The sequence below is a fragment of the Branchiostoma floridae genome, chromosome 10 (assembly GCF_000003815.2).
Source record: "Branchiostoma floridae strain S238N-H82 chromosome 10, Bfl_VNyyK, whole genome shotgun sequence".
Classification (NCBI taxonomy): domain Eukaryota; kingdom Metazoa; phylum Chordata; class Leptocardii; order Amphioxiformes; family Branchiostomatidae; genus Branchiostoma; species Branchiostoma floridae.
In genome coordinates this window covers 18,162,745-18,175,495 of record NC_049988.1, presented here as the reverse complement: position 1 = coordinate 18,175,495, position 12,751 = coordinate 18,162,745, and the positions used below count along the sequence as shown (strand labels likewise).

At 41.0% G+C, this 12,751-nt stretch overlaps 1 protein-coding gene across 1 annotated transcript; it reads left to right on the top strand.

The window, feature by feature from the left end:
• The first annotated feature begins 242 nt into the window (after positions 1-242).
• LOC118425027 lies at positions 243-8,942 on the top strand. The gene is made up of 5 exons (XM_035833842.1): positions 243-267; positions 955-1,119; positions 2,581-2,994; positions 7,059-7,182; positions 8,825-8,942. Exons 1-5 carry the CDS (start codon positions 243-245, stop codon positions 8,940-8,942), a joined length of 846 nt encoding a protein of 281 aa, XP_035689735.1.
• Positions 8,943-12,751: the final 3,809 nt, after the last annotated feature.

Here is a 12,751-nt window from a genome sequence, read left to right as displayed (position 1 = left end):
AGACGACACCGGCTGTATTTTTGTCGAAAATGTCCGTTTGAGCTCAGACACTCGGCGCGCGGGCTATTTTCATGTTGTCTGGCGGTTTGATATCAAATAACCAAGGTTTGGTTTCAGGCAATACTTGCCCAACTAACGTCTGCTGTTAATATTCAGCGTACATAGACTTGTAAACAACCCATTTGTGTGCCCAAGACAGGATCGTTCACATACTCAACGTTAAGAAGACGAACAAGACGAAGATGGACAAGCTGTTGCTGGTTACAGGTAAGAATGTATCTTGTAGAAATACATTTCTAAATGTTCTTCGATGTCTTGCATACATGAGCAGATATTGTCCTGGCACGGCAAAAGACATTTAAGGGGAAGGACTATCAACCATTCCTATAGAAATTTTCTACTGAAACAGCAAGGAAACTTGCTGCTCTTTAAGCAAATACGGGCCTTTGTAGTTTCTATTTACGTTTGTGTCAGCCCTTGTTCGTCTATTTTTTTTTAATGTATTTAATCATTTCTGCTTTCATATAGAGTCCATTCCAAGACACCGTGCGGATGTTTGTTGCCATTGTTTACAATTTATTCTAAAGTTTTGTAATTATGTGTCTAGGACATATTTTTAACACTGTTTCAACTTTATTTGCCTATTTTTGTAAATATTTGTAAATGTGAAATAATCACAGAGGTTTCACAATTATTCTACAAAAAGATATTTTTGTACAGTTATTTTCAAAATGTTTCTAAAATATTCAAAGGAATTAAAATAGATGAATATTTTCTTAGTCAGTTCTTTGAAAAGAATGTAATTATTGTGGCTCAGATATTCTTTTATTCAAAATAATTCAGACTAATTACAAATATCACCTAAAAACCCTCATGGTGACTTGGAATGGACTCTATGTTCATTAATGTTTATTTGAGATACAATAAAATGTTTTATCTACAACAAAACTGCAGCGATCCTGTCGGTGGCAGCAGTGTCCCTCCCGCGAGTGGAGTCGTCCCTGTGTCGTGGTGATGTCCCCGCCCCGTCGTGTTCATGTCAGGACGGGGTCGTAGAAGGGAACGGACGGTGCACCCTCTGTTCCTGCACAGCGGACGGACAGCCAAGAGATTGCTTGGGTGAGCAAATTTCTTTGCGCACATTTTCGTAAAGCCGGCGTCACAATTCAAGCGAACCCAATTTGTAGATCTGTCGGAGCTTGTTGAGTTTCAAAATCGTCCAAGCGTCGACCGTATTTTTCATTGAAAAAATCTGCTCTGTCACAAATTAGACGGGACTCTGTGTTTCACTCCGGTCTTTCCTGCTTTTTTTGATGCACAACTGACACCACAACGAGGTTTGAATCTCAAAGGACGAGCTGTTAAAAGTCGCCCGTAGCCGTTGTAATACCCCCCTCACATTAGGCGCGATTCGATCGGATGCCTCCTCGTAATTTAGAGCTCGCAGACTCGTCGTCCGATCGAATCGCGCCTAATGTGAGGAGGGTATTATCGATAGGACGTCAGTCGTACGCCCATTTGGAGCTCGCCGAAAGGACGGCCGAGCTCATTTCTTGATTTGTGACGCCAGCATAACTTAACAGACCAGTGCTGTCCGTTGGTTTCGATGACGACGTCATTCCTTGCTTCTGGTTGCTTATCAGGCCGATGCGGGCAACTCGTCCGCAGGTTTCACATGTGCAAACTCGCTCTGCTGCTGCCAGATGGTGTCTCCGCTCTCTCCTAGTCTGAACCTTCTGGTTGAAGTTGCAGGTGTTTTGTGATTTGGGACGCGACTTGGGCTGTCAGGAGAGCACTTAGTATGGCATCATTTCCGTGTCAAAATTTCGTATTGAAAAACGTACCTTAAAAAAGCGAAAATAGATGGAAATACGTCTACGATGCTTTGAACAAAACGTCGTTTCGGTAGGTCTGAAGGGGCCTTTTGAACGATGTCCATACGTCCCCTTTGCACAGCTTTACAATTTCCGTGTCAAAATAACGTTTTGGAAAAGGGTACCTTAAACAAGCGAAAATACGTGTACGATGTTGTAACAGGGACGTTAAGATATCGTAACGATAGCGTGCTACGATTTCCTGCAATATCGCATATCATATTATAAGGCCTACCGAAACGACGTTTTGTTCAAAGATCGTAGACGTGCTTACGTCTATTTTCGATTGTTTAAGGTACCCCTTTCAATACGAAATTTTGACACGGAAATGATGCCATAGTATGTGGGTCCGGCGTGCGCTCTATGGAACGGGCCCTGATGCCAGCGCTGAAGCGTTCCTTTTCTGACGCCTCTAATGAGGTGGCCTCCCGAGGTTAAAATTTAAGCCTTTTTCGCCCTCGAAATTGATACTATGCCATATACCACCTGAAAGAAGAGACTTCTTTCTATTTTACGCACTAGATTTCCTTTCGTTCTGCTGTGAGGTAAAACGCAGCGGGGAACTTGCACTAAAATCAACTATTTTCAGATCATATCATCAAATGGGTACAGGTAAAAGTCGGTTTAAAATGTACGAAGAAGTAAAATGGAAACCTTAAAAATTGTAAACGTGATGAAATATTGGACATACGTTATACTTCTCCAGTTGTGAGGCTGCTACGGGATCCGTCATGGGTTGTGGACTCCGCCGGAAACGGAGATGCCGCAAGAGCCTTGGATGGAGACACTAGGACCTACTGGAACCCTAGGTTTCTGGGTCAGAACTACAACAACTGGTACATTGTCCTGGACCTCACAGCGCCATTTACTATCACTCGCGTCGATGTCACCAACGTCGGAGACACAGCCCATGACGCTACAGCCTTCACGCTGCAAAAGTCACAACTTGGGAGTCCGTACAACTGGGAGGACGTCGTGACCGTTACTACCGTGCAGGCAGGGACGAACCGGCGCCAGGAGTTCGGCGGTTTCCAAGGAACAGCTCGGTATTGGAGGTTCCGGATCACTCGGACCTACTCGGGCTGGCAGCCATGGCTCAAAGAGCTGGACCTGCACGGAGGTAAGGGAAAAATCGTCTTGTTTTATAAATAGAATAGAAATAAATAGAAATATGGATACAAGCAAGGTTCAAAGTAAATAGTTGCTAAAGGGTAACATTGATTTGAATTAAGTCGGTCGCACAGCGGTAGCCACACCAGAGTTTCCAAGCTAGGATTGATGTGCTCAAAAATTCGTATTTTCCCAGAACTATCGTTGATTGGAATTTGTTATCACCAAGCACAGTAGGGGCATCTTCTCTGGATAGTTTTAAAGAACGCTTGCAGATAGATTTGCAAAAGCTAGGTGTGACGGATCGTTCAGTGTAATATAACCAGCTGCTGCCGCGCCGCGTGCCTGCGAAGCTGGTGTGTTACGCCGAATGGCGGTTATACGGGCTATACAGATACAGATACTGAAACCCTTTAAAAATATTCTTCACGTTTGCCTGTCACTCAGCGCTTTTGCAGTCGGCGCTCAGTGGTCACCCAACGGTCGCTCAATGATCGCTAAGTTCTCCACTTTAATGTTACACTGATCAACTATATCCAAGAGGTCTCACTTATTCACTTATCAAGCCTGCGTCCTGAGAAGGTCTGCAAACATTCCTTTAATTTTTTGTCTAATATACAATAATGGACAATGGGTCAAGTTGTGCCGAATGACTCCTAGGACCTTACCGACTTTGCTAGTGGCGTGGTTGATATGGGTGTCCCACCGGAAATCGTCGGACAGTTCAGTTAACACTCCAAGATAGGGGTGGGACTTAACACCGATGAGGGCTTCTCCGCAGAGGGAGTACTGAGTTAAGATGGGGTGCTTCTTAGGGGATGTGACATTTAGAGGGGTTGAACGACATAAGCCAACGATTTTGCCATTCTGTTAGCGTATCGAGGTCAGACTGCAGACCTTGTGTGTCAGAAGGCTTGCTGATAGTTCGATAAATCAAGCAATCAAAGCGATGTTCCAAGCATCATAGACATATTTACGTCTATTTTCGCTTCTTTAAGGTACCTTTTTCAATACGAAATTTTGACACGTAAATGATGCCCTTAGCACTTACGAGAAAAAGTATACGCAGTACTACCAGCAGATTAAGGTGGGTTTACACCTGCGTATAATTTCAAGTGCGCGTGAGTTCCGCATGGAATTTTGTCAATACGCGGCCTAACGCCCAACATTTGGAATTTTTTTGGAATAAATTAAATTGTACGTCGAGCCCATCTGGCGTTTGAATGACGACTTCAGCGTTTTCATTTCGCATGAGATGCGTATGATTGCAACTGAAATGCGCAACAGAATTTTCAGTACTGCGAATAGATTCGTATGGGGTACGTATGTTGGGCGTAATCCGGACGCACACAACGTCTACCGACCGCATGCCTGACGCACCTGGTGCTAACTGCATTACAAACGCATTTCAGGTGTGTCAGAGGAACAGTTTCTGTTACATATACTTTTGTTTGCGAGCATTGCCAATAGAGTATTTTTGTTAGAGGAACACTTTGTACTATGTATGCTTTTGTTTACAGGCAGTGCAAGTAGAACATTGACAAGTAAACAGTGAAGAGGTTTTTTTATTCATTTGCGAAGCAGTGAAGCAGTGATACTGTGCTTTTACAGTAATGTGGGCCATCATTTACCTTAAGAAATAATGTGCACTGTTAAGATTGTGTTTGTTTTCACTTTGTCCTTAATGATTTTCCCTATCATCTTAGTATTTCAACTACTATAAAAATCACACTCATACACACCACAAAACGTATTCAAGATCTTTATCAAACACGTAAATTAAACAATTATGAAACCTTACGCCCTCTTTCAAAGTTGTAATATGGCTCTACGAGGGTGAGTCAGAAAGTAATGCAAGTGGTTTCATAACAGACTCGTTTTTTAATCAATTGAGTTGAAATTTTGCACAAACGGAGGGGCAAATGTCCTCTTGAGATTAATTTTTTTCAAATTTGGTCTTTATCATTTTATGAGCAACTGAGTTGATTTCAAGATGAACACACCCTTGGTACCTTGTCAGACTATGAATTCCTCTAAATGTGACCCACTGAAAATCACTGTAGGAGGTTAAAATTACACATATATGATATCAAATGTGTCTATATGATGCATACCGATTTTCATTTCTGAACTCTCAATGGTTCCTCATTTACAGCTGATAGGATGGAGTAAGTTGTGATATCGAGCTGTTGGATTGATACACGAATTCGTGAGTTGTTGGTTAAAAGACTACTTTTCCATTAACCAAAAGAAACGAAACTTTACACAGTTATTAACTGTTTAAAGGCCAAAAAGTGTGCTAAGTTTTATTCCTCTTTGTTAATGGGGAAAGAAGGCTATAGAAACTTTTAATCATAACACCACAAATCTCATGACCCAGACGATCGCGTATACCTCACTCTACTCCAGCAACGAAAAAAGCCAAACTGATCGGATTTCAGAGTTGAAAATAAGCACGTCGGTTATAGAGAAATGCAGCTTATTACATGTGCAGGCTCAGTCTCCTACAATAGCAAAAATTGGTTTAGGGAAATCGTTAATTGTACGTTAATTGGACCTCACTTTTCTTCTGACAGGATTCCTAGGGTATGGTCATCGTGAAAGCTGGTCAGTCACTCATGAAATAATGAACAAGAAATTTAGATATTTTAATCTCAAGAGGACATATGCCTCTACCTTTGTGCCAAATTTGAACTCATTCGATCAAAGAACGAGTCTGTTATGAAACCACTTGCATTACTTTCTGACTCACCCTCGTATATTGCACCTTTATATCATGTGATTTTACACACAAAAAAGTGCCATTATCAGCAAATTACGTTACACAAAATATCTCTTACACAAAATGGCATGTGTGTCACACAAGTTGACCCAGTGCTTGAGCAGGTTCCTCTACATCTTCCCGTCCCTGGAGGCTCTGTTGGGACCAGTTACATTCATGGTGTCCTGCAAGTTGTGACCATCTCTCCATGCCCCCGGTACAAATTCGTCAGTCCTGGCCTGGATCTGACATCTTGAGATGATTTTTTTTGTCTGGACTCAGATGCACCTTCGTATTTATTCCAAATCTGGAGTGTGCGTCGATCACGCTATCAGTACGCGTAGTATGCGCAAAGCGATCGCAGAACGCACGGTACTAAATCGTGATCTATGTGTGCATTCGTTATACGGTCGCTCATGGTGCGTTGTGTCTGCGCTGTAAGAACGCTATGTACTCGCAATACCGCGATATCCGCGTATTACTGCGTATAAAGCGCAAACATGTAGCGTCTTCATAGCGCAATCGACCGACGTGGGACCACTGTATTGCGCATCCATAACGTTTTGGGCACCAAACTGCGTACGAATGATAGTTTTGAGCATGTCCAAAACTATCAGACGAACTGGGCGTATATTTTCGTTTGCCTGCGTACGTGAAACTTTCTAAAGACGATTCAGATGCGATAGAGGTGCGACTTGTGCGTGCGGCCGCGTATTGAAGAAATTAGTCAAAATGTCGAAAAATGTCAAAACGGAACTCATGCGGCATGAAAATATACGCAGGTGTAAACCCACCTTTAGCTCCCTGCTGTAGTGATTACGCTAATGACATGTGTGGGCAAACGGTTGATAGAAATGGGAAAGCTAGTGCGTTACGCCGTAGGGCGGTTATACCGGCTATATAGATACAGATACAGAAGCCGACGACGTAGGGCGGTTATACCGGCTATATAGGTACAGATACAGAAGCTGGTGTTACGTCGAAGGGCGGTTATACTGGCTATATAGGTACAGATACAGAAGCTGGTGTTACGTCGAAGGGCGGTTATACTGGCTATATAGATACAGATACAGAAGTCGACGCCGTAGGGCGGTTATACCGGCTATATAGGTACAGATACAGAAGCTGGTGTTACGTCGAAGGGCGGTTATACTGGCTATATAGGTACAGATACAGAAGCTAGTATGCTTAATACGCCGTAGGGCGGTTATACTGGCTATATAGATGCAGATACAGAAGCAGGTGTGTTACGCCGAAGGGCGGCTGTATCGGCTATACAGATACAGATACAGATGCAGATTTTCCCGTCTCAGATGACTTGACGGCGCCATGTGAGACGGTACACGCCGCGAACTGCCTCGCCACATCGCCAGGGTACGGGCCGCCCGGGAACCAACCCTGCAACGTCACACTCGACATTCACGAGGGGATTCGCAGGTACGGACATTTATATATATATTCGTTAATGATAATAATAATAATTATGATAATACATCTGACTTATTACTTGCAGCCAGAAGGTACCCATTTTTACCTTCGGCAAGAAGGTTATGTTTTCGGTAGCGCGCGCGTGTGTGTGTGGACCACCATAACTCAAGAACGCCTGTACTGCATGGATTGTTATGTTACCTTCACAGAAGGGAACGTGTCTGTTTTTGCTTTGTTTCTTCTTCTTTTCCGCGCAAATAAGGTCAACGACCTGGACCAGACGGCTGTCACCATGGTAACCGGTAAAGTAGCAGGCACCATGTGGTGTTCGGTTACATAATGTAGCACATGTCAGATCTAGAGGGCCTCGGGTCACTACATTTAGAAATGTGTTCAAATAAGAATGAACAAAACAGTTGCCAGTGTTAGACATGTGAAGGTAACATTCTGTATTTGCTTGCAAATATTACCTTTCTAGTATTGATATTTTTTTAGTAATGAGGCTGAATTACGTGCTTGAGGCACCCCCGTTTTACGTCCCTTCCGAAAGACGAATTCTTGTGTACAACAGTTTCTTTCCAACTGTGGAACACTCTCAATAACAACTGTTTCCCTCCTGTTTACAACATATCAGCCTTCAAAACAAATGTTCACCGCTGTCTCCTATCATAATCATTTTCAACATCTTAGTTCATTGCCCTGGAGTGGTCTAATGACCTTGCTTTGAACAGTCCCGTTAGAAAATGATTTAGTCCTCTTGGCACGGCTGGGCACGGCTGGTCACGGCTGGGTAGTCTCGTCAGTGACAGGTTGACTGATTTTCAATAAAGCCCGACATACATCAGTTCAGTTCAGTTCATCCTCATATGAGGTGCCATTAACGATGTCCGACCATGCATGTCTATTTAGCATGGCGGCTATGACTCTATAGAATGATGACAAAGTATATTTGCAACTATATATTGGTACCTGGTTCAAGTCGTAAAGTCAGGCGACAGCATTTTCGACATTTCAATGAGAACGAGCCATTAACGATGTCCGACCATGCATCTCTATTTAGCATACCGACGTACATAACAAATGAATAACAATGATATGAACGTAAATTTACAAATAAATCATAATCAACCCATACTTAGCCTACATGTGGGACAGTCAGAAAAACGCACAATCAAAATCAAATTAGTATATAAGCCATTCCATAGTTTCGAGTGCGCACGTGCAGTCGTGATGCATTGTGGTATAAGGTCAAAGGTTAAGACAACCATACCAAATTGCTAAGGAAAAAGTTATGGCTTTAAATATCTACAGGGACATAGAGGATAAGTAAGTAAGTAAGTAAGTCCCAAATGACAGGTCACTTAGTCATAGCACATCATGTCACAGGAGCAAAAAGTACACATTTGTTGGGTGAAAATGGCCCAAAACATTTTAAAATGTCCTTTTGAAGGGATAATTCCTGTCGTTGTGTAGAGATGTGTAGAACAAACACACGAGAAAAAGATCACAATTTTTTTCAGTCTGGAAAAGTAGCAAAATGCCATCAAAAATCATAATGAGAGAGCGTTTAATAAGCCATGCCATGTTTCGTTAACATACATAGTATAACGGATGTTTAATCCCATTGTTTATATCTGCTTTGTTTTTTCAGTATCGACAATCCTCTGCAAGTACATCAATGTGGGAACATCATCATCAATACTTTAGTGTCATTCCAGTGTGACCACGCCTACAAAGTAAGCTTCGGCGTTTCAATATCTTACGAGTAGGGCTGGGTACCGGTACGCTGTACCGGTACAAAACCGGTTTTTCTTATTGGACCGGTCCGGAAAAACCGGACCTGAAAAAAATCGGATGTTGGACCGATTGGAAAATGAACAGATTATTTGATCAAGAATTCACAGGTTTTAGGGCTTACCTGTTGAAGAAAATAACAAGAGCGAACAACAGTAGAGTCTATAGTTGTTTCTACCAAGTTTTACTGCCAATCGTACAAGGCAGTTAGCCTTGTAGGATTTTAAAACGCCAGTGGGAGTCGAATAGATTTCTTTTTGGCGAAATGGACCATTGTTTTGATTATCGTCCATTCACTTGTTTTCACATACTGAATCAGGTCCAGGTTCAGGTCCGGACCTCGACCTGATCTTCTGGACCTGAACCGGACCTGGACCTGAATTTTCTGTACCGGTACCCAGCCCTACTTACGAGCGGTTTTCTTTTTAAGATTTCCGATCCTTATTCCAATTAATGCAAGGAGTTTCATTCGTTGGTTTATGGGTGGGTGGTCGGAATAATCGTAGTGGGTTTCCAAGGTTTGCATTTCAAATAATAAAAGTACTTTCCAAAGTACTGCGGCAGGAATCCCCTTTTGTCTCCTGTTTTCGTAAGATCTGTGGTCATTTTGGGAAGCTTAGCAGCTTTCATCGGAACTGCAGGAGTGTATTTGTTGGAGGCTTTGGAAGAGGGAAGCTCAAGAAGATATTGATAGATTTTTACGATTTTTGACAGAGATGACGACTGATATACGTAATGAGATCCGATCTATGCAAATTAGCTTAATAATTCGCTTAATGAATGAGGAAGTACCATAATTTTAGCATGATGGAACATTTATAATTATGACGTATCCATCTTAGAGAGGTAAAAAGGGTGCTAACTTACAGGTTTGACTGAATAGATATTTTCTCATTAATAATGAATAATACTCTAGCGGAGTAAAAAACTTAATCTTCCTAATGTACCAACACTCATTAATAAATCATGATAATGGCCCATACCTCGACTTTTACAGTAGCCAAGAAGATTATACGCCAAATGGCCAATTTGGAAAGATCATATCCAGTTGCTTGAGTAACTGCTATTTTGGCATATCTTATTACCTGCATGTCTAACGTTCATAGACGTACCAAGAAGATTATATTTTCGGGTCTGGGTGTTTGTGAACAGTATAACTCGAGAACTTGTCGCTGGATTTTGATGACACTGTAAAAGAAGAAATATTCTTGGTGACTAGATTTTGCGTTAGGGAGAAAATGTGGCGTTAGTGGTGGTTGTAAGATCAAAATTAATACTAGAAGAAAGAAAAAAAACTTTCTTTCTCGCTCTCCTTCTCTCTCTTTATCCCTGTCTCTCTCTCTATATAAATATATATTCTATAAATATATATGTATGTCTACAATATTGATCTCTCTCCCCCTCTCTCTCTCTATATATATATATATACATATATATATATACATATATATTATACTAGAAAGGCCGACATTTGCTTGAGAGCAAATACAGCATATTTCAGCCATCTCCCTCATGAAACAATAGGCCTTGAGGTCGTTGACCCCTTTGGCCATTGGAAAATGACCAAAAAAATCCCAAATATATCATTTTAAAGTAGTCCATGCCAAAAATTATACATGGGTCATTTGAATAGATATCTAGAGCACCCCTTTACCAATTTACGGGTCATTAGGTTGTAAATCGAGGGAACAGGAGCCAAAAATGTCCAAATTTTGTCAAAAAATTGCCATAAAATCGCAAAATTAAGCATTTTGTTGTACCGTATGGGAAAACTTTTATTGAATTTATGTGCACATAATTGAAGGGCACTTTTATACCAACTTTCAGATCATTTGGTTGTAAAACGAGGCTACAGGAGCCAAAAATGTCCTTTTTTGGTAAAAAAATGGCCAAAAATCGCAAAATTAAGTATTTTGTTGTACCGTATGGGAAAACTTTTATTATATTTCAGCCATACATAGTATGGTGAAATATATTGTATTCGTAATGTTTCTTTCTTTCTTTCTTTCTCCTGTCAAATTTTCAAAGTGAATCATCTCCGTCGTTCGTAAACCGAATGACCTGAAATTTGGCACAATGGTAGAGTGGGCTAATACCCTCGGGTGTTTTTTCCAATTTTTTCATATCTGTCTCTTAAGAGGTTTTATTAAGGTTTTTTGGTCAATTTTAGACCAAAACTGTAAATTTTGGCCCCTGCACCCTGGTATTACAACCAAATGAGCTGAAATTTGACACAGATGTGCCTTGATAATGCCCCCATATAAATTCAATAATACTTTTGGTGTACAGTACAACAAAAGGCTTATTTTTGCGTTTTTTTGGCCAATTTTTGACCAAAAAAGGACATTTTTGGCTCCTGTACCTTGGTATTACAACCGAATGAGCTGCAATTTGACACAGATGTGCCTTGATAATCCCCCCATATAAGTTCAATAACACTTTTGGTGTACATTGCAACAAAATGCTTATTTTTTGCGATTTTTTTAAAATCATTTTTTGACCAAAGAAGGACACTTTTGACTCCTGTACCTTGGTATTACAACCGAATGAGCTGAAATTTGACACAGATGTGCCTTGATAATGCCCCCATATAAATTCAATAACACTTTTGGTGTACAGTACAACAAAATGCTTATTTTTGCGATTTTTTCCCCAATTTTTGACCAAAAAAGGACACTTTTGGCTCCTGTACCTTGGTATTACAACCGAATGAGCTGAAATTTGACACAAATGTGCCTTGATAATCCCCCCATATTTTTGGCCATTTCTTTTCCAAAAAAGGACACTTTTGGCTCCTGTACCCTGCAGCTGGTTTTAAAACCAAATGATCTGAAATTTAGTATAGGAGTGCCATACACATATGCGCACATGGATTCATCAACACTTTAAGCATACAGTACAACAAAATACTTAATTTTGCGATTATTTGGCCATTTTATGACCAAAAACGTACACCTTTGGCCCCTGTACCCTGGTTTTAAAACCAAATGAACTAAATTTGGGTAAAAGGGTGCACTAGATACTTATTCAAATGACACATATATAATTTTTGGCATAAACATCTTCAAAATGATATATTTGGGGATTTTTTGTCATTCTCCAATTTACGGGACTTGTTTTGGAAATTCTTGGCGTTCAGTGCGTTCCATATATGGCAAACAAAGCAATAACTCCCGCCCTGGGCGACAGGTGGCAGCTGTCAGTCTGCTAATTAATTGAATTGCGCCGCCAGCCAATCAGCGAAGAGGAAGGAACACTTCGTCGCCAATTGGTATTAAAACAACTAGTGACACAACACTTGCCAAACAAAGCGCGATTTTCCAAAACTGAAGCTGATTGGCTAACATTGTCACGTGTGTATGTAGACGCAACCATGCATATTTGGGAGGATTTTGAAATTTATGTTACTCAATAAAAGGTACTGCAAAGAATATAGGAAGACAATATGTGCATTATTTATATGTTGGCAATACGTAGCATGATGAAATATATTGTGTTCGTAATGTATCTTCTTTCTCCTGTCAAATTTTCAAAGTGATGTGTCACCCTGTGCCCGGTTTAAAATTGTAGTTTGCGAGGATTTGGAGTTCAGACAGGGTCATTTGAGCGGTAGCGGACGGTACGCGTGCATTGAACGTTAGAATGCAAGTCTTTGTCATTGAATTTACCAACACTCCGCATGGCAATTGAATATGAATCATTTTCGGCAGATTTTACTTTGGTAGGGTTAGTTGAGACAATCGAGAAAATGATATTTGGCGGAAAACGCGAGGAAATTGGCCAG